This window comes from Nomascus leucogenys, chromosome 7b (assembly GCF_006542625.1).
Source record: "Nomascus leucogenys isolate Asia chromosome 7b, Asia_NLE_v1, whole genome shotgun sequence".
Lineage (NCBI taxonomy): Eukaryota > Metazoa > Chordata > Mammalia > Primates > Hylobatidae > Nomascus > Nomascus leucogenys.
Genome location: NC_044387.1, coordinates 6,588,202 through 6,609,748, shown reverse-complemented (window position 1 = coordinate 6,609,748; position 21,547 = coordinate 6,588,202). Strand labels below are relative to the sequence as shown.

At 55.6% G+C, this 21,547-nt stretch overlaps 1 protein-coding gene across 1 annotated transcript in view; it reads right to left on the bottom strand.

Moving 5' to 3' along the window:
• The window catches only part of SULT4A1 (sulfotransferase family 4A member 1), a 37,915-nt gene that overhangs the window by 10,975 nt on the left and 5,393 nt on the right, over nt 1–21,547 (bottom strand). Inside the window, exons 2-4 of the mRNA XM_003281405.3 lie at nt 5,563–5,693; nt 3,733–3,813; nt 2,651–2,777 (exon numbers count right to left, since the gene is read on the bottom strand). Of these exons, the coding sequence (XP_003281453.1) occupies nt 2,651–2,777; nt 3,733–3,813; nt 5,563–5,693 (339 nt within the window). The remainder of the gene's footprint in view (nt 1–2,650; nt 2,778–3,732; nt 3,814–5,562; nt 5,694–21,547) is intronic.

Below are 21,547 nucleotides of genomic sequence, written 5' to 3'. Positions count from 1 at the left end.
GCCACACTGCAGGTGCCACAGGGACCCTGTCTACACAGCGTCCTCCAACTGCAGGTGCCACAGGGACCCTGTCTACACAGCATCCTCACACTGCAGGTGCCACAGGGACCCTGTCTACACAGCGTCCTCCAACTGCAGGTGCCACAGGGACCCTGTCTACACAGCGTCCTCACACTGCAGGCGCCACAGGGACCCTGTCTACAGTGTCCTCCAACTGCAGGTGCCACAGGGACCCTGTCTACACAGCATTCTCCAACTGCAGGCACCACAGGGACCCTGTCTACAGTGTCCTCCAACTGCAGGCACCACAGGGACCCTGTCTACAGTGTCCTCCAACTGCAGGCACCACAGGGACCCTGTCTACACAGCACCCTCACACTGCAGGCGTCACAGGGACCCTGTCTACACAGCACCCTCACACTGCAGGCGTCACAGGGACCCTGTCTACACAGTGTCCTCCAGCTGCAGGTGCCACAGGGACCCAGTCTACACAACATCCTCCAGCTGCAGGTGCCACAGGGACCCAGTCTACACAACATCCTCCAGCTGCAGGTGCCACAGGGACCCAGTCTACACAGCATCCTCACGCTGCAGGCGCCACAGGGACCCTGTCTACACAGCGTCCGCACACTGGAGGCGTCACAGGGACCCTGTCTACACAGCGTCCGCACACTGGAGGTGTCACAGGGACCCTGTCTACACAGCATCCTCACGCTGCAGGTGTCACAGGGACCCTGTCTACACAGCGTCCGCACACTGCAGATGTCACAGGAAGCCTGTCACGGGGCATCCTCACACTGCAGGTGTCACCTGCCTCCAGGGCCCTTTGCCCTCCAGCCTCGCAGATCTGGTCACCATCCTCAGGCGTGGTTGTTTATGCAGGTCCCTCCTGCTGTCACCCTGTGCTGCGGCCTCTGAGCCCGACCTGTCTGGACATGGTGTGCTTTCAGGGTTCCCGTGCATATTAGTTTCCAACGTCTTTAGGACATCAGGCAGGGGGGTCCAGCGGTCCTCAGTATGTGCATGCTCACTGAGTGACAATGAAGGATGGAGCACGGGGGTGCTGAGTGGGCCTGTCTACAGAGTTTGCTGGGACCAAGGCACATGTGTGGGACCTTGCACTCAGTGGAGGAAGGGTCTGTGACTGTGGTGACATGGAAAGGCCTAAATTAAGAGAACCGTTAACTGCTCTGGCCTGAGCAAGATGTTTGTAACCTCTTCCACGTGGTGGTCTGAATGTGGGTGTTGTCCCCATGCTCTGCAGAGAGCAGAGTCCATGCTGGACCCTAGGAAACAGCTTCAGAAGTCCATGAGTGGGCTGCTCCAAATGCCTGGTGGACCACAAGAGCAGGTGCCAGGGCCAGGAGGCCATGGGAAGAGACGCTGGACAGAAGGCCTGGAGCAGGCTCGGGGGCTTCAGGGTGCGGTCTGGGGCCTCCTGCCCCTTGCAGGCAGGGCCACTTCTCAGCAGGCACAGTGGAAGCAGAGGCTCAAGGGCAGGAAACAGAATCATCCCAGGGCTTTGAGGCCCTCGTGGGTTTTCAAACTGCAAGCAACAGAGTCAGCCTGTGGCGCCCTGCACCGCCCCGCCAAGAGGTCCCCTTCAACCAGGCCTGGCGGCAGCTCCAGGTCCACTGCCCTAAGTTCCACTTAAACTCGGGGGCATTACGTTCCAGGATCTCTGCTACATGATTCATCCTAATCTTGTCACATAAGCCCCCTGCAGAACCCCTGATAAGCCCCACTGAACAATGCGGCTCAGCATCACTTCAGTTGGGAAATAAAATAGAAAGTGTATTTTCAGCCTTGGTTAGGAAAGAGTCTCAGTGTAGATTTAACTAAAGTGCAGCTATTATGACACATTTCAAAGCTCCTCTGCCTGCACACCCTACACTGCCCACTTTCTGTCCCAGGACCTCCCAAAGCTATGGCTGGCCATGGGGAGCCTCCTCAGGAAGGCAGGAACAGAACTGCACTGAGGAGCTCCTGCCACCACTCCCAAGGGACAGGTGGCCCAGCGGGGCAAGAGAGTAAGGACTGGGAGCGAGTGGGACCGAGACAAGGGGCCTGCTCCCGCCTTCTTTGAGAGCAGGGCAGGGTGGAACCCAGCCTCGCTCCTCCGCAGTGGCTGGAATGGAGGCCAGAGAATAGCACCCGGCACTCTCGGCCCGGCTGTCCTCCTCCCAGTGGGCACAAGTGTGCCCTGCCCCAGTGGCTTGCCTGTGCCTGAGGTTCAGCCAAAGCCCATGCCTGTCACACTTAGCTCCAGTCTCCACTCCAGCCCCTGTTACTAACAGCAGTGATACCTGGGCCTCCATTTTTACTGTTTTCTTTCTCTCCCTGTTTGAAACTCAGGTAGGAAGGATGGATGTTTTAACTGGGGAACTTCTCAGACACCCCAACAGTGTGGTAGAAGAGAAGGGCTCTGGGTTCCGATGGACCTGCTCTGACACACACCAGCTCTAGGATCTCGGCCACATTCATGACGCCCTCGGCCTCAGTGTCTTCATCTGTAAAGTGACTGCGGGCCTGACCTACGTGGTCACTGTCAGAACTGAAGACCGTGCCGGGGAAGCACCCAGCACCTGCCAGGCCATCCACGACACCAGACGGCTCCCGTTCTAACATGCCGCCAGGCTGCAACACTCACGCTTATCATTCATAAACCTCCGGCAGAATTCTTGAAAGGTGCCTCGGTAGCTCATGGTCCGCAGAGAGCGGTGGAACTGATAATAAGACACCACCAGGTCCTTGGGGTTGCGAGCCATATAGATGACCTGTGGGTGACAGGAGCAGGGTGAGTCCATGTCTCCTTTCCTCCCAGGCAGGGCTGCCCCAAAACAGGCCAGCCCCACTGAACCTGCTGGTGCACCTCACAAACCAACACCCGCTTCCAGCATCCAGTTGGGGCCCATGTGCACGGCCTCTGGGTGCTGCTGCTTCGCTGTTTCAGCAGAAAGGTGCCCTGTCCATGCAGTAGTGCTGGCCAGGTAAATTACCTGAGCATTTTATTTCTGTCCTCTAGAACTACTTTAAAATCTGCAGAAGACAGAAAACTTACAACCCTGATCCTGGTGGTAAGAACACAGGCTTCTGGCTGGGTGCGGTGGCTCGCATCTGTAATCCCAGCACTTTGGGAGGTCGAGGTGGGTAGATCACCTGAGGTCAGTAGTTCAAGACCAGCCTGGCCAACATGGTAAAACCCTGTCTCTACCAAAAATACAAAAATTAGCCGGGTGTGGTGGCACATGCCTGTAGTCCCAGCTACTCAGGAGGCTGAGGCCGGAGAGTCGCTTGAACCAGGGAGGCAGAGGTTGCAGTGAACCGTGCCACTGCACTCCAGCCTGGACGACAGAGGAAGACTTCGTCTCAAAAACAAAAAAACAAACAAACAAACAAAAAAACCCCACAGGCCTTGGCATTTGATGCAATTGAAAAATAAAGAGAATTCAGCCCAAAGCAGGTACACACCTACTGGCCTGCTTTGGATTAGGCTGGCCACAGCCATGTTCGATCATGAGGTAAAAACCAACCCATCATTAAAAACTTGGGTAAAATGCTAGAGATGCATGACCCAAGACAACCTCAGAAGGGATGTTCACATGTGGGCTCCTTGGGAAGACAGCCCCCAAGGCCAGGTAAGTGCCAGGGACCTGCATGTGTGTTGCACAGGGGCCTTGGGCTCCTCTTGGTGGGGACTCATCTCGGGAGGCAGAGGAGGTGCCAGCTTACCTTGGAGTCTCCATTGTGGAGGTCAGAGGGCAGAAAGCGGTAGGGCAGGTGGCTCTTGATGAGGCGGGGAGAGGTCAGTTCCTGCATGGAGTCAGAGGGAGAGGCAGGTCAGAGGAAGGGGTGAGACCAAGGGGAGGAGTGGGGCCAACGGGAAGGGGGCCAGAGGAGGAAGGAAGGGGTGGGGTTCAGGGGAAGTGGGGTTATCAGAGGGAATGGCGGGTCTAGGGTAGCGGAGGGGTCAGGAGAGCGTCAGGGTAAGAGGGAGGGTGAGGCCAGGGGAGGGTAAGGCCAGGAGCAGGGGGACCAGAGGACAAGGGAAGGGGTGGGGGCCAGGGGAGAAGGGTAGGGGTTAGAGGGAAAGGTGAGGCCAGGAGTGGGGAGGGGTCAGAGCAAGAGGAGGCAAGGCTGTCATTCCCTGGTCTCCTCTCCCGGAGAGAGTCTCGGACGCAGCCAGGACAGCCTCCCTTGTCACCTGAGACAAACATTTGAGACATGAGCACACCCCGGCTGGACCCTGGCGGTAGAGACAACGGTCCCTGACTTTGGCCTGGGGAGTTCACCTATCATAGCCATAGCCACAGGGTCTGCTCAGGAGGCCTGGGAGATACTGCCCCGGCTTGGAGTGGCGTCGGAGGGCAGCAGAGGCAGCAGGAGGCACCAGGCCCAGTGGGTGCTGCCAGGCTGGCGCTGGACCGCACAGCAACCTGGCCTGATGCGCTTGCTGCTTCCACCTGCCCCTCAGGCCTTCCCATCAGCAGCCAGGGTGGCCCTGTAAACCAGTCAGCACCGTGCTCCTCTGCTCAGAGCCCGTCTTCCCAGTTGCCCTAGGAATGGGCCCCGCCCTCATGAAGCCAAAGAGCCCGGAACCGTTGCCTGCAACCCCCAGGCTTGCCTACTGCTCTAGAAGGCCAGGCCCCTCGTGCCGTTGGGTCTTTGCTCACCGGTCCCTCTGCTGCTCTCCTCTTTTAGGACCTGCCTCAGACATCCCCACAGGAGACTGCTGGTCCCCTCCTGATCTGCTCCCCTCCCAGCGCTGATCGCTATCTAGCTACTATGGCTTCCTGGGCTGAAAGGCCGGGCCTGATGCTGTCAGTCACTGCTGCCCCCAATGCCAGGAGCAGTGCCTTGAACGCGGTGGCCCTCGGCACGGCAGTATGGAACGACTCCCAGACGGTTCCGCATGGACAAGGAGAGCAAAATGGCTGTTCAGGCCTGAGAGGCTGGGGTGCAGACAGGGGCCCTGGAGGGCCACAGGGGTCTTGTGCCATGACATGGGATGGGACGGCACTCTCAGAGCTGGGTTTTGGAATGCTGCTCCAGAGGGAGGAGGACAGGTGTGGTGGAGGCTGCAGTTCTGGCCCATTCAGGTGTGAGGCTGGAACTAAAGAGGTGCAGCGGACGGGGTGGGGGGGCCTGTGGGTGTGTCTGAGGGGTGGCGGGGGCAGGGGTCTGGGGTAACATTTATTCATTCTTGATACCAAATATTTGATGCAAACACATCCTACCCAGCTCCCTCAGAGGAGGGCCCCCAGGGGAAAGTGAAGGGGAGGCCCAGGGCCTGCTCCCCACAAATGGCCCCTCAGCCCTGTGCCCCCCAGGCATTGACTTCCTTTCCACCTCACAGACTCCCTGACGCTGATGTGTCACCCACGCCCTCATCAGGTTCCAGGTCACTGCCAGCTCAGGCCTGCCAGCTTCCCCCCTGGCTATCTGGGGCTATCTGCTCTCCCCTAATCCACAGAGCCCTCAGAAGCAACTGTCAACCATCAGGGTGTAGCAGTAGAAATACCCTAAAGAGGTGCTGGGACAGGTGCTGCTGGCCCTGGGTACCTTGATGATGTCCAGGCCCGGCTGCGGATACTCCAGGACCGGGAGTTGCTCGTCGATGTTCATCAAGCCGATCTCATCGGGGTCAGCGCCCTGGCTCACCAAGTAGACCACCTCCTGCAGCAAGCTGGTGCCTGGAGGGGAGAAGCCCCAGCGTGGGGTGCTCAGAGGAAGCCCATGCGCCCAGCCCTGTGCTCAGGTCAACACCTGCTGTCCAAGAAGGGGCTCAAAAGCCCCAGGTGGGGCCCAGGGTGACTGAGTCTGGGAAGAGGAGTGCACCCCGCACGGTCTCAGCCTGAATCCCCCGTGCTGGGTCAGGGGACAGTCAGCTCTGATTCTCAGAGGGGCCAGGATGCTTCACAGGGCTGTTAGGAGAACAGAACAGAACAGAGCCCAGCCCCTGTTATGGAAGCGGCTCAGGGGCTGGAACGGGTGGGTGACTCGGCCCAACTTGAGGCTGAACTTGGCAGTTTACGCAGGAATGACGGGTCGGGGGAATGACCCGCTAGCCAAGATGAGGAAATGACGTCTGCCCAGTATCTACTGAAGCTATATATACATAGCCCATGATCCAGGAACTATCCTGGGGAGACACCCAAGGGAAGCCAGTGCTTGTCCACCAGTACACAGGTTCTAGAACAATCTTGGCCACATCATTCATAAAGTCACTTGGAAACACAAATATCCATCAGCAATAGAATGAGTAAGTTGTGACAATAACCATGGGGTACTACACAGCAACAAAAAAGAATGAACTGCAGACATAGCACAGCCAAGCCCCACAGATAGGATGTGACGGAACTGCAGACACAGCATGGCCAAGCCCCACACACAGGATGTGACAGAGTCCACCCCAAGGCGCTCCGGGGTACAATCCTGTATGTCCCATTGGCATGAGGTTCAAGAATGGGCAAAACTCAACTATAGTGACAGAAGTGAGAACAGTGTTTATATTTTGGGTTGGTTATTGATTCAGAGAAGACACAAAGGCGATTCCGGGGTCTAGAGCTATTAACTGGGTCTGGTGGGAATTACATGGAAGCATGCTACATTATGACATATGCAGGTTTCCATCTGTGGCTCCTGGCTCATTATCCCCCCAGCCCTTATTACAGTCTTTTGTCATAACATTGGACCACTCCAGGCCTGAGAAGCAGGCCTCAGTAAACAGCATCCCTCTCTCTCTCTCTCTCTCTGAACTTCTCCTGCCCCCACCCCTTTCACCTGCTCCTTTTTCTCCCCAAGGCAGGCCATACAAACGGAAAATATACTTGAATCTTCCCCCGCCTTTCTGTCTTGGAGCTGCCCATGAAGAAATTATCTAGGCTGGGCACAGTGACTCACGCCTGTGATCCCAGCACTATGGGAGGCCGAAACGGGAGGACTGCTTGAGGCCAGAAGTTCAAGACCAGCCTGCGCAACATAGCAAGACATTGTTCCTACAAAAAATAAAAAATAAAAACATTAGCTGGGCATGGTGGCGTACATCTGTAGTGCCAGCTACTCAGGAGGCTTAGGTGGGAGGATCGCTTGAACCCAGGAGGTAGAAGCTGCAGTGAGCTGTGACTGCACCACTGCACTCCAGCCTGGGCAACAGAGTGAGAATCTATCTCAAAAAACTAGAAGAAAAATTCTCTGACCTGCCTTGTCTGACTGTGTGGGTCATGAGACCCCCAGTTCAGAAGGGGAGGAAGGAATGTTGCACAGGCAGGCCTTCCGGGGCTCCCCACTCTGACTGACAGTGTTGGGCTCACAGCCCTTTTGTCCAGTCCCATTTCTACATGCTTCCACCATGCCTAGCCAATGAGGGCTCCATAAAAGGCCCAAGAGGACAGGCTTTGAGGAGCTTCCAAAGAGCTGATCACATGGGGGTTCCTGGAGGGGGGGCTTGCCCAGAGAGGGCGTGGAAGCTCCGTACCCTCCTCCATCCTCCACAGGCGTCTCTTCCTCTGGTATTCATCAGAAGCCTTTGTAACATCCTTTATGATAAACCAGGAAATGTCAGTGCTGCCCTGAGTTCTGTGAGCCACTCTGGCAAATTTGTCAAATGTGGGCGGGGGGTGCGAACCCCAATTTATAGCCAGTGGGTGAGACGCACAAGCAAAACAACCTGGGGCTTGCGGTTGGCATCGGAACTGGGGGCAGTCTTGTGGGACTGAGCCCTTGCCCCGTGGGATCTCGTGCTGTCTCCAGGTGGGCAGTGCTGGAATTGAACTGGACTGGGGGACACCCAGCTGGTGCTGCTGCAGGACTGAGTGCCTGCTTGCTGGCGGGGAGAAATCCCCAGCCTGGCCGCCACAGGAGTCCTATGTGTTGACTGTTGTGTGAGAGCAGAGGAAAACCAGTTTGAGGGCTTTTTTCCAACTCATATGCACGTATAAGATATAATTCAATTAAAAAGAGAAAAATCACCTCCGCCCACCAGTGGCCTGGTCAGCACAACCTGCTCTCCTAAGACTGTGGGGAGATGGGGCCAATGGGCAAGCCCAGCGTGCCATGCCATTAAAGGCAGGGAGAGGCCTGTGGGGGAGCTCGTGTGTGCTGAGGACACCCTGGCACTCACAGGACCACAGCTGCCCACAGGGCTACAGACCTGCGGACCAATTCTCCCTCCTCACAAATCAGCCACACGGCTTAGCCGGGTCTCCTGCCTGAGTCTGGGAACCGTCCCTCTGGGACAAACAGCACATTTCACACTCAGGTCCGACAGCCTCCAGCCCAAAACCCTTCCATAGCCTCCCACTGTTCACAAACTCAGACCCAGGCATTCAACCATGTATTGAGGCCCTCTGAGCTCTGCACACCTGATGCGGGGTCCAGGCTGCACCCTCCTGGGCGGGGCCCACCACAGCACTCTCCGCTTGGTCTGTATGCTCCTCCCAGCCTCAGCCTAGGCACAGCTGTCTCAGAGCCCCTGCCCCTTCGAGTCGGCCTTTTCTGATGGCCGGGATCACCTACAGTGCACACCCTGGGATGCATGGGACAGGCCCTCTCCTCCCTGCTACGGCTCAGGGAAGCAGACACTGTGACCAGCTGGCTCCACAGCTGGTGCAGGCAGGATGAAGCAGGGCCCCACCTGGACCACACATGGGGCTGACCACATGCACTAGTGCTTTGAGTGCAGAGTCCCATTCGAGGACCCTAGGGCCAGGCAGGACACCCAACCAGAAGTGTGCTGGGACCAAAGGTAACTCCCAGGGAGAAAGGCGGCCCTCTGCGCTTTCTCCAGCCTCTGTCCCCAGGCCCAAAAACAGCTCCAGGTCCCCAGTGATCCTCAGTCATCACCTTGTCTGACCTCCCAGAAGAAATGGGCACAGCTTTACCCACTGTGGTCCCTTCACATCGGCGGCTCCGGTTTCTGCCCCTGGCTCCTCATCTCCCCACCCTGAACGTGGTGACAGCCCGGAGTGCAGCCCTGGTCTCTTGCCCCCAGGCCAAACCCAGGTCCACCGCTCCACACATCAGCCTCCGGGGCACATGTCCACGAACTCCAGCAGCTCACCCGCTGCCCAGCGCCTCAGCGGGACCCGGCCAGCTCTGGGGGCAGCATCCAAGGCTGTCTCCTCCGCAGCCCATCTCAGCAAGCGCCCCTCCAGCCCACAGGGGCTCGGTCCGGATGGTGGCCTCGCTGCGGCTCACTCGGCTCCTCTCCTCTCTCCTTGCCTCAGCGAGCCCCGCCCCGCCAACCCTGCCATCGGGTGTGTCCAGAGCTGACCCTTCCCCTGCGACACTGCGTCCTCACACCTGAGCTGCTTCCTACGAGGGCTCCTCCCTGGCTCTCTGCTGCCACCCAGCTCACTCTGCCTTCTAGTCCAGGGGTCCCCAACCCCCAGGCCACGGGTCTGTGGCCTGTTCGGAACCTGGACGCACAGGAGGAGGCGAGAGGTGGGCGGGAAAGCATTCCAGCCTGAGCTCTGCCTCCTGTCAGATCAGCGGGAACATGAGATTCTCATAGGAGCACGAACTCTACTGTGAAGTGCACCTGCGAGGGATCTGGGCTGTGTGGTCCTCATGAGAATCTAATTAAACGCCGATGATCTGAGGTGGAGCAGTTTCATCCTGAAACCATCCCCATCACCCCACCACCTGGGTCCATGGAAAAACTGCCTTCCACGAAACCACTCCCTGGTGCCAAAAAGGTTGGGGACCACTATTCTACCTGTTTTCAACCTGGCAGCCAAAACTGTGGCTTTAACATGGAAGTCAGACTCTACCACTGTCCACTGCCACCGTCTGGGGCAGCTCTGCCTCCCACAGATTCAACGCAAGGCCTTCACCATGTTCCACTCCCTGACCACCTGGCTCTGCCCTGAGCTCCCTCCAGCCTCTGAGCCCAACCAGCCCTTCCCCAGGCTGCCGGCATCAGTGTCCCTACCTGGAGCCTCCTCACTCCCTGACTCCTCCCTGTGCCTGCTCAGACGCCGCTCAGCCTCCTTCACTAGCTGTGGGACTAACTCCCATCCCTTGCCCTGTCATGCGATTACAATGTGCTATCTACCTGCCCAGAAAAAGCCTGCAAATTCCTTTACGTGCTCTCTCCTCTCTCCACCTTAAGGACAGGGGCTGTTTTGTCTTGTTCTTTGCTGCACCAGGAAAGCCTGCATGTGGCCGTGCTCAATTCATAATTTCCTGAGTGGACCAACAAATGCTGGTTGCTGCATAGACACTGAGTAATCAGAAGGGGATGTTTTGATCAAGGAAGACTTCCTGAAGGAGGGAGCTTTGGAGCAAAGGTACTGAAGGAAGTGGTGTTTCTTAGTGATGGAAAACAAGCTCTTTTCAATACACACAAAGAATTTCTCAGCCCATGGACTCTCCCACCAACCTGAGTAGGAAGTACCACCATCCTCATGGCAGACGAGGCTCCTAAGGCCAAAATGTGCCAATGGTTATAGAACCAGGGTGTGGCTGCCTTGCCTGTTCCTCCTGGTGAGGACCATCCACCCAGCAGCTCGGGACAGCTGCAGTGAGAGGGTCTTTGTCCTTAGAAATCAGACTGTGGGCAGCGTCCCCGAAATGGGCCTCTCCCAGTGACATCTTCATCACCTATTTTTCACGTTCCCCACCTCTGCAGCCCCGCAGGCCAACCACCCAGACAGACATTCTCTGCGCATTAAAGTCTTCCTACATCAATATCGGCCACTTCAGTTCCACAAGTGCCATCCTCACCCCCATTAAATATTTATGCCAGAATATCAGCCAAAGGAAGCTCTTGACTCGTCAGGTCCACCCAGCCCTGTCCCTGTGGCCCTTCTCTCCAGCCTGCCACGTCCATTTCCTGGTTGAATACCTCCTGACCTTACATTTTCCAGCTTCCAGGAGAATTCAACAGGAGGTCAACGCGGGCATCAGGGAGGGAGGGGCAGCAAGAACACACACCACGAAACACTCAGGGAACAGGCCGGGCCTTCCTAGGGCATAAAGCCAGCCGGCAAGATGTGATAATATGATCAAACAAAAATGGTCATCATACTATCTGGTCACTTACCCCATTCCAGGCACACTTTTAAGCACTTTGAACCAAAGATCAAACCCAGCTTCGGAGTCAAGACAGCCCTAGCTCTGCAAGGCCCTCTGCCAGATGCCAAGCCGTGGCACCCAGCACTCCTCCCACTGGTCTCTCTCCATGCTCCTGGTGGTGCCCTTGGGCATGAGCATGAGCCCTGCACAGCCCCTCCACCCACCTTCGCTGTGGCCACCTGCACCCAGGGGCTCCTGAGGTCCCAGTGATGTGGCCCTGCCGGCCCTCCACCCACCCCCTCTGCTCTGGCCAGCCCCCCACCCCCTTCCAAGCCCAGCGCCCCAGTGGCCCAAGGCCTTCAACAGGCTGCCCTCTGCCTGGCCAGCTTGGGCTTGCTCTGTGGGTCACACTGCTTGCCTTCCCTGACAACACGCCTCTCGATCGGGTGCCCCTCCCTGGTCCCACGGAGCCCTGGACACTGTCCTAGCACACTGTCACACTGTGCCTGGCTGGGGCAAGCCCTGTGAGGGCAGGGAACTGGTCTTAGTCACTGTTTTAGTTTCCCGGGGTGCTGCTGGAGATCACCCAAAACGTGGTGGCTTAAAACAAGAGAAACGTATTCTCTCACAGTTCTGGAGGCCAGAAGTCCCAAAGTCGAGGTGTGGGCAGAGCTGCGCCCCTTTCTGGAGACTAAGGGAGAATCCTCTTCTGCTGCTGTCCCCTCCACCCGCCTTGCCACCGCCCTCCTAATTCCTGCCTGGCGCTCTGACCCCAGCGCAGGTACCCCCACCCACCCAGCGAGCCTTTTATTCACTCAGCAGAGGGCTCACTATGTGCCAGGCTCCAGGCTGGCCCAGGAGTCCCAGGAATGACACCATCCCTGCCACCTTCCATAAAATGGAGGTGGTGATGCCCCTCCCTTCTTCACAGGGCTGCTGGGGTCAAAGGAGATGACGCGCAGAAGGGCCACAAAGTGACTTGCTCAGGTCCAAAGAGAATCAGTATAAACAAATGTCAACTCAGCAACTTGAAATCAAGATGGGGCACCACCAACAGCGCCTGCTCATGTGCAAGGACACACCACAGTCTCACAGCAAACCTGGCAACCCTCATCCACAGCACAGGACAGGACCCTCCTGGCACCTACCGATGAAGCCACACACCTGGAGCAGGCAAAGCAATACCCACAGCCAACCCTGTGGTGCCCTCCACCAGCCTCGAGCAGGAGGGTCCATGAGCACTGCCCTTACTGACAGGGAAACATGGCACTGGGAAGTTGGGGCCACGCCTGGAGCTGGAGCCGCTTCCCGACAGGGCCAGGTGGGGCCGAGGCAGGAGTGAGAGGTGGAGGAGTCCTAGTGAGGCCTGTCATGTTGCTGCGGGACAAATAGGGGGCATGGGGCTGTGGCCACGCTGGGCCCCTTGCAGAGCAGTGAGGGCAAATATGCCGCTGCTGAGGTGGGGCCCGGGAGGGCACTGATCTTCCTCATCACAGCTGGGCAGCTGGAAGCCAGCCCAGGCCCCAGCAGATCCACCCTGACCGGGGAAGAGTCAAGCTTTCAAACAGAAACCAGGGGAGCCAACAGGGCAGGGCCACCTGCTGGCCAGTAACTCGAGCCAAACGCGCTCTCTAGCAGCTTTTCGCAAGTCGGCTGGAAGCAGTAATTCACAGAAGTGCTTCTGCTGACACCACTGCAATCACTTCTGAGTGGCAAACCGATCAATACCTCCTGCAGCAGCGAGCAGTGCACACTGACACCTGGACTTGGGTAGAGGCCTGCGGGAGGCCACTGCTGTTCTGGGGTGGAACTCCCCAGGACTCTAGGGCATGGCCTGTCTCAACACCGGGCACAGGGCCCATCAAAATTCCCACCGGAACTCAGGGAAAGCATCAGAACTGATCAGAACAGCCTGGAAACCACTAGGACCCTGTGGCTGAAACCCTTTGATTTTCACTCACAGGATTCACCAGTCGCACCTGTGATAGGGACAGGGAGCAGGGAAATATGGGGCAGAAGGGGGCAGGTCCCCAGCGGGGGTCCCACCCTCAAGCCAAAAGGCCTGATACCAAGGCCCAAAGTGAGAGCTTACATCCCCGTTTTCCCGCTCAAATGTTATCTTTTCCAAAACCACTCCCTGCCCCCAATCCTGTGCTTATAAAAACCCCAGAACTCAGCCAGCAGAGAGAGAAAAAGTAACTGGACCTCAGAGACTACGGTTGGACATCGGACAGACGCAGTGTGACTTCAGAGGAACAGGCTGATGGTGTAGCTTCAGAGAGTCTGGCCAGGGATGGCCAGACTCCAGGGGAAGATAACCTTCCCACTCCGTCCCATTTTCAGCTCCCCTTCCCGCTGAGAGCCACTTTCATCAGCAATAAAATCCCCCACATTTACCATCTTCAATTTGTTCATGCAGCCTCATTCCTCCTGGATGCCAGACAGGAACTCGGGTGCCACAAGTGCAGGTGCAAAAGGCTGTCACACTGACCCTTAACCCTTGCTGGCAGAAGGCAGCCGCGTCACATGAAAAGGCAGAGGGCCCACTGAGCTGGTAACACTTAAGCCCCGACGGCTGGGTTAAAAGAGCACTGGAACACTTCCTCTGAACCCCAGGTGCTGCTGCGGGGCTGGTACAAAGTTTGTTCCCGCCCCGCTCACCTGCGTGCTCCCTCCCTGGAGGGTGGAACGAAGGAAGTTCAGGAGGTTCGAGCAAGTGGAGTCCACCCCTGCCGGCGCCAGAGCAGCCAGCTGACTCCAGCACTCGTGCACTCCAGCTCCCACCTGCAAAGGAGTCAGGAGATGTCCAGCTTCACCTGTACCTAGTTGAAAAAGTCAGTCCTGTAAGGCACAAAGATCCACAGTTCTCTCCTCCTCTAATCCCACTCCCCAGAAGGAGACCTTTGGTAGATTCTTTTTACCCTCAAATTTCCAAAAAGTGTACTGATATCATTATTTTATGATCTGCACATTTTAGATGGGCTAATGATTTTCGACTACGAAAGATGAGGACTTAGCCAAGTTCCCTTACTCACAAGCTTCCCTCCTGCTGATACAGTCGCAGCACGATTTTGGATTTAATTCAAGGCTTAATTTGGTTTTTAATGCAAAGTACACCATGTAGTGATTACATTTCCTCTTTTGTATACTATTTCACTTTTCCCAGAGTAGGTAACTGCCTTAGTTTGCTTATTTCATTTTCTATATTGCTATTAATCATTCCTTCCACAACTCTAATAAGCCTCAACATGGCCAGAGACACGGGTGACTGTTCGCTGGATCCCGTTTGTTGCTCGGGGACATGCCCCTGCCCCCTCTACTCTCCCTCCCTCATCTGAGTGAGCAGCCTGGCATGGCTGCATGGGATCTTCCTGGACCTCCCCCCACCTTGGGTGCACTGGTCCATTCTCCATGTCCCCTGACTGCAGGTGCCCTGGCTGCTTCCTGGGCGTGTGAGACTGAGGTGACTGCAAATGTCCATATCCACCTCCCATGTGAGGGACAGTCTGGTCAGGTACAGAAGCCCAGGCTGGAGATCGCTTTCCGTCATCCCGTCTTCTCGCTGCCGATGGTGCCGCTGAGATCCTGGGGGCCCATTTTTCTCTCTGTGGGAGCTTTGAGATCTTCTCTTTGCCCCAGTTTACTCATTCACTAGGCCAGACAGTTGGCAGGGGTTGGGGGTGTCTTTTATTGAGCTCTGAACATTCTGAAAATTCTAGCTTCAATAATTTTCTCTCTTCCGTACTCTGTTCCCTTTCTGGAACTCCAGGATTAATCTTCCATTTTTCTTATATTTTTGCTCCTATTTGTCACCATTTTGTAAAAATTTTTAATCTACTTCCTGGGCTATTTTCTCAGTCTGACCACCCAAACCTCACACCTGTGCAGTTAAAACCTCCACCATCACACTTTTCATCTCCGGGAGTCGCTGATGATCTCTCGTTATTCCAGTCTTCACTGCTGGTTCTTTCAGTGAAAGCAACACGTGTCTTGACACTCAGAGGATACTGCAAAGACTTATGAGTGGAGGTGGTGTTATTCTGGGATTTTAGGTTTTCTTCTGCTCCTCACGTGGTCTTTGCTTTCTCGGAGTCCTTTTTTCTGCTTAGTGTTTTGTCTCTGCAGGTCTCTATCCTTCCTGTTGGAGACTCGCTACCTGGTGATCCTGAGTCCACTCACAGGTGAGGGAGAGACTGCGGGAGCTGCCCTGGGGGCCACACATGCCTGGGGGAGCAGCCTCGGTGCTTTTACAGCTGAGGACCTATCACTTCGGTGGGAGATCCCATGAGTAGGTACAGGGCTCTGCTTTGGGGTCAATTTCTCAAAAGAGGGTGCCTCCAACCCCAGTCTGGAGACTGGAACCAGGTCACAGGTATCCTGAGAGCTGAGGAGAGAAGGGGCTGGTAATCCCACCCTCCAAGTGTGCAGCCTGTGGGCGACCCTACTTCCCACATGCCCTGTGTCCCAGCCCTGAGCTGTGCACAGGACCCTCACATTACAGCCTCTCTGGTCCCCAAAGAAGAAAACTGTCTTGGTGACAGCCTCTGGTTTCCATCCCCCGTGTCATGGACACCACCTCAGCTGCTTCCTGGGCTGGGCTGCTGGAATTGATTCCCACCTGGCCGCCCTCCCGAGTGCGGCATTCAGGTTCCCCGCCTGCCCAGTGAGCCAGCACTCAGCCCTGCCTGTGATCTTCTGGGTTTCTAATCCACCATGCCCTCCTCTCCTGCTCTGGGAGTTCAGAGCTTTCTATCCCTTTGTTGTCACTTTAGTGAGGTTTCAAGAGGAAACAGACACCAGCGTGTGTGTTCAGTCTGCCCCACTGAAACACAGCCCCCTACAGGGTTCTGGAGTCCCAGGATATCCACAGGGATGCCAGAATCCCCCAGCTCCCTGAGAAACAGCAACAGCTGGACTTTTTTTATTTTTATTTTTGGAGGCAGGGTCTCGCTCTGTGGCTCAGGATGGACATGGCTCACTGCAGCCTTACCCTCCTGGGTCCAAGGGATCCTCCCACCCCAGCCTCCTAAGTAGCTGGGACCACAGGCACACGCCACCACACCTGGCTAGTTTTTTTTTTTTGTAGAGATAGGTGTCTCCCTATGTTGCCCAGATGGTCTTGAACTCCTGGGCTCAAGCAATTCTCGTGCCTCAGCCTCCCGACATGCTGGGATTACAAATGTGAGCCACCACGCCTGGCCCACAGCTGAACTTTTAAAGGGGCAACCCATCAGGGCCAGGCAACAGTCCAGGGCCTGGGGGTTCCTGCCCCCATCCGGGTGGGAACTGCCCCCCAACAGACACTGAGAATGCTCCCCACCTCCAAAAGGAAAAGGAAAAGGTGAAGGACGTCTGTTAAGCACCTGCTGCGGCCAGTCCTTGTCCCTGTGCTTCCGCACACTGTCTCTCAGCTCTCAAGACAATGCCCTTGACACAGAGCAGGACGGGAAGCTCTAAGAGGAAAAGCAGAGTTCCTGGTCACCCGGCTGGCAACTGGATGAGGAACCAAGACTTCTGGAGCCCAGCTCACAGCACCAGCTGAGGACATGCTGACCAAGACCCAGGAGCTCACTACGACTTCCCCCTTGGGTCTCACACACCTCACTGGAGCTGCTATTACCATCCAGCTTCACACAGGACCACACAAGCTCAGGGATGAACTGTCCAGGGCCACAGAGGCCAGTGGGCAGTGAACCCAGCACCTCAAACTTTCGCTCCAGAACCAGAGTGCTTTACACACACATCAGACACACAGACACACATGTATACTCATGCACACCACATACATACACACACACCACATACACTCCTCCAAACAGCACGCACACACACACCAGACACAACACATGTGCACTCACACTCACTCCACACACAAACACCAGACAAACACACATCACATGCACACACACCACACACATACACCCACACACACTACACACACACAGCACCAAGGCTCACAAAGCAAGTGAGCAGCAAAACAGGGCCAGGTCCCATGTGTACTCACTTGCGGGCTAAATCTCTGACCATTTCCTAGCTACAATCAAGCAAGGGCGAAACAGATGGGGCAGTTGCTGGGACTGACCCCCACCCATGACAGTGGCAGCCCACCTCTGGACCTGGGACCCTGGGAAACGAGTTGCAGCCATCCCCGCCCCCCACCCCTGCCCACTCTGGCCACGTCCGCAGCCAGACCCCTGCTGGATGCAGAGGGGAAACAGGCACCATCACTGGCCGTGACTCCCTCCTCCTGCTAGGGTGATGCCAGGCAGCTGTGGCATGCTGGGTTCTACAGTCAGGCCTGCCCAGTCCAGGAAGCTCTGGCAACCCTGGCTTGGCCCCAGCCTCTGTCTGATGAGACTCTGAAAACCTGGAGCCCATATTTCCAGCCTGCTCTGCCAGTGACTCTGGGAGGCCTGCAAGTCACTGCTCCTCTGGGCCTCATTTTCGTCAAAGTGACTTCTCCTAGGCCTTTAGCTCTTCTGTTCCGGGTATACAACCCCGAGGCTGCCAAGAGGCTACCAAGAGGCTGCTGCACCTTCAGACAGAGCTGGCACAGCAAGCAGAGCGTGGCTCCACCCCAGGGGGAAGAGGCTCCACCCCAGGGGGCAGAAGCTCTGCCTCAAGGGGAAGAGACTCTGCCCTTGTATGAGAGAAAGTCAGGGAAGGCTTTTGTAAAAAAAAAAACAGCCTTTGCAATGGGACCTTAAAGAGGAGGGGAAAAACCAGTTGTAAGAAGCTTTGAGGAAAGGAGGCTCTGGTGAGCGGCATTAAGGGCCCCAGTTTGCCCTCATGTAGCACTCTCAAGACATCAGTGGCGGTGATGATGGTGCAGACAACAATGGCAGACAGGGCAATGACCCCAACACATGCCCCATGCACATCTTTGCCATGGGACTTCACGGCCCCTCATAAAGGTCCTGCTCTGTGACTCTGGGCACAACCATGTGACTTGGCCAACAGAGACCTTTGCATGTCTCCGCTTATTCTTCTGCACTTCCACTGTTGGCCCAGGCTAGCCTGCTAGTCCCAGGAAGAGAAAAAGAGGTGCCTGGAGCAGAGCTGCCCCTGCCAAGCCCAGCCAGAAGCAGGGCCCTAGTCAATCTGCACACACGGGGGACAGTCTGGCCAAGACCAGCTGGGAAAGAATCAGGGCCTTGCCCAAAATCAAAATTCAGACCTGTCTTTATAACTGGTTCCCTCCTCCAGCAGAGCCTACCAGTACCCACCTACACCCCTCAGCTGCCCTAGAGGTCACCTGCAGCGCTGGTGAGGGCTTCTGACCTCAAGCACCTGCAACTGCTTCCCACCTGGCCACAGAGGAGCAGGCCCAGAAGTGCAGGGAGCTGATGCCCTGAGCCACCCCCAACCACTGAGGGACAAGAGTTGGCGCCTGCCCCCCACACGCCAGAGAAGGCTCCTAGCTGTGTTCATGTCGTCTCTCAAGGGATCCTGGCAGGCTGAGCCCCAGTGTTCCACAGAGGCACCCCTTTCCTGGCTTCTTCTCCCCTTGCCTTCTGAGACCACCTCCCACCCAACTAGCAGAGGCCCACTCTCTAGTACGAAAGCACACCTGCTCATATGCCTGGGCAGGCCCTGAGAGAGGAGACATGAGTCATGAGAACTCTGGATCTGAGAGTCCCGATTTGGGAACCAGCTCGGCTGCCTCCAGACGATGGGACACTGGACAAGATCTGCCCCTCTATGTGGGTTCCTCATCTGGAAGGCGAGGACAGTGATGAACTCAATGTAATTCCCCACAGAGCACCCTCCAGGCATCAGCAGCAGCGACGATGGTGCGGACAGTGACAGCGGACGAGGCAGTGACCCCACTCATGACCCCGGGGCTGGCACCACCCAAAGCCAGGCCCACTGGAAGGAGGTGGCAGCGCAGGGAGATGCCACCTGCAGGGTCGGGCTGGCCTGGGCCAGTTTATTCTCAGGGCCTTTGTTCCTTACCCAAAAAATGGCCTATTTCATGGCAAAGTTGTAAGGATGGGGAGGATAACGCAAAGTACTTGGCACAAAGACAGGAAACCCCCTCTCCTCCCTGGTCGTTCTGAGGCTTGAGCAGGACAAATGCCAACCACCCAGTCCAATGCCCCTGCCGCTGGTGGGGTCAACAGGTCCCAGGAGAGTCTGGCTCATTTCAAGCTGAGCCAAGTCCTGAAGCCCAAGCCAGGGCCTCTGGCTCACTAGCCCCCCAAAAATGACTGGTTTAGCTTCCAGAAAATGCCAGCAAGTCTCCAAAGCATGCTTTAGGGAGGCTTCCACCCGTCAATGGGCCCTCCACTCTCCTCTCGCTCACTCCAGAAGCCACGCTAGGACCCCGCTCCCTGCTAACTACAACACAGTCACACTGTACAACATCCTGTCCCACACCCCAGGAGCTACAGACATGCCCACCACCTCATCTAGGGGTCGGAGATCAGGAGGGACCACTAGGGCCACTTCCCCCTAGATGCAGGATGCTGGAAAGAGCTGCCCCCACACTAACAGGGAGAGGTCAGATAAAATACAAGATCCTAGTTTCACTCAACCAAGATGGGCCCTTCCACAGAGTGGCAGGAGGCAAGCACCAGCTCACTTGAGACAGGGCCCCGATAGAAGAGAAGCCAGCCCATGCAGGTGGCGAGAGGAATTCAGGTAAAATGTTTCCATGCTGGTAAAAGCCAAGGGTGAGCCCATGTGACAGCGCAGAACCTCTGAAGCCAGAGAAGCCAGAGAATCTTACACTGAGCAGAGAGTTGGCACCCAAACACAGGCTCTTCTCCAGACCTAGGCCAGGTGCTCAGGAGAAAGGGTGGGGGGTGGCATGCTTTGGAGAGAGCCTTCCTCAGTATCATGGCTGTAGGAAAAGAAAAACATCCTACTTGTACCCTTCTCCCTTACAGAAAAAAGGCTTTAAGCCACTGAGAGAGGGGCAGCAAACCGTGTCACCTCCCAGGGCACTGGTGAAGACCCAATGTGGCTGGAGATGGGCAAAAGGAAAAACCAAGACTCTGCCCTTAGGGGAGGGGCAGGAAACTGTCTAGAGATTCTCGATGCTACAGAAGGGACATGAAACTCCTGCACAAGAGTTACCATCCAGGCAGAGTTTGGCTGCCACTCAGAGGAGGGCAGGATCAATGAAAAAGCCCCACCCAGACCCAGCAACATGGAGCCTGCAGAAGACTGCAGCTAGACCACACAACAGAGAATCCCAGACCCTCCCTGCCGAGCTACCAAACCAAAGTAACAGATAACAGCAGAGTCAATCACTGGCACAGGGGCAAGAGTGTGCAGACAAAACTCCTCCACGGTTCAGACCTATGAGGAAGACCAAAAGCTGGAGGTGGAGCAGGAACACTGAGAAAAACCCTCTGGAAACTCAGCCCCTCCAATGAACGCAAGCTAACACTACAATAATATGAAACCAGGGGTCGCTCAAAGTAATCAGATCAACACCCGAACCCAAACCAGACCAACGAGGCGGGGTTAACTCAATTCCTTATACTAATGGCCTAGCAGTTAAAAAGCCAGCCTCATTTCCAAGCATAAATATGGCTGACCTTAGTCTCTACTAATATGCTGTGTTGAGCAGTCAAAAGGTACTATTCACAAAAAAAGGCACACACACACACACACACACAAAAACCGTCAAGAGACAAAGCAATCAACAGAATCAGACTCATGGAATTTTTAAGAAGTCTGATTAACATGTTAAAGGTTCCCAAGGAAAAGATGGACAACACACATGAACAGATGGGATTATTTCAGCAGAGAAATGGAAACTCTAAGTGGAAATGCTAGAGGGAAAAAAAATAACAGAAACATTGAATGCTTTTGACAGCTCATCAGCAGACTTGACACAGCAGAAGAAAGAAGCAGTTAGCCACAGATTGGTCCACAGAGATTACCCAAACTGGAACAAAAAGAGAAAAAGAAAGAAGCCAGGTGCAGCAGTATGCCTGCAGACCCAGCTACTCAGGAGGCTGAGGAAGGAGGACTGCTTAAGCCCAGGAATTCCAGGCCAGTCTGAGCAGCACAGTGAGATCCTGTCTCAAAAAAAAAAAAAAAAAAAAAAGGAAAGAAAAAAGAGGGAAGAAAACAGAATACAACATCCAAGAGCTGGAGGACAACATCAAACAATGTAATTGGAATCTCAAAGGAAGAAAGAATGAGGTAAAAGAAACATTTTCTAAGATAATGGCTGAGAATTTTTCCAAAATAATGAAAAGCAGCAAACCACAGATCCAAGAGGCTTAGAGGAATCCCAAGTAGAATTAACACACACATACAAAAACCCTAGACGTATCATATTCAAAGTGCTGAAAATCAAAGACAAAGAGAAAACATTGAAGGCAGCCAGAGGAAAACAGGCACATTACCCAGTGGAAAAAAGAACAAGCCAACATTTCAGCAGAAGCTAAACAAGCCAAGGCCTGGCATGGCAGCTGATGCCTGTAATCTCAGCACTTTGGGAGGCTGAGGTAAGAGGATCATTTGAGCCCACGAATCCAAGACTAGCCTAGGCAACATGGTAAGACCC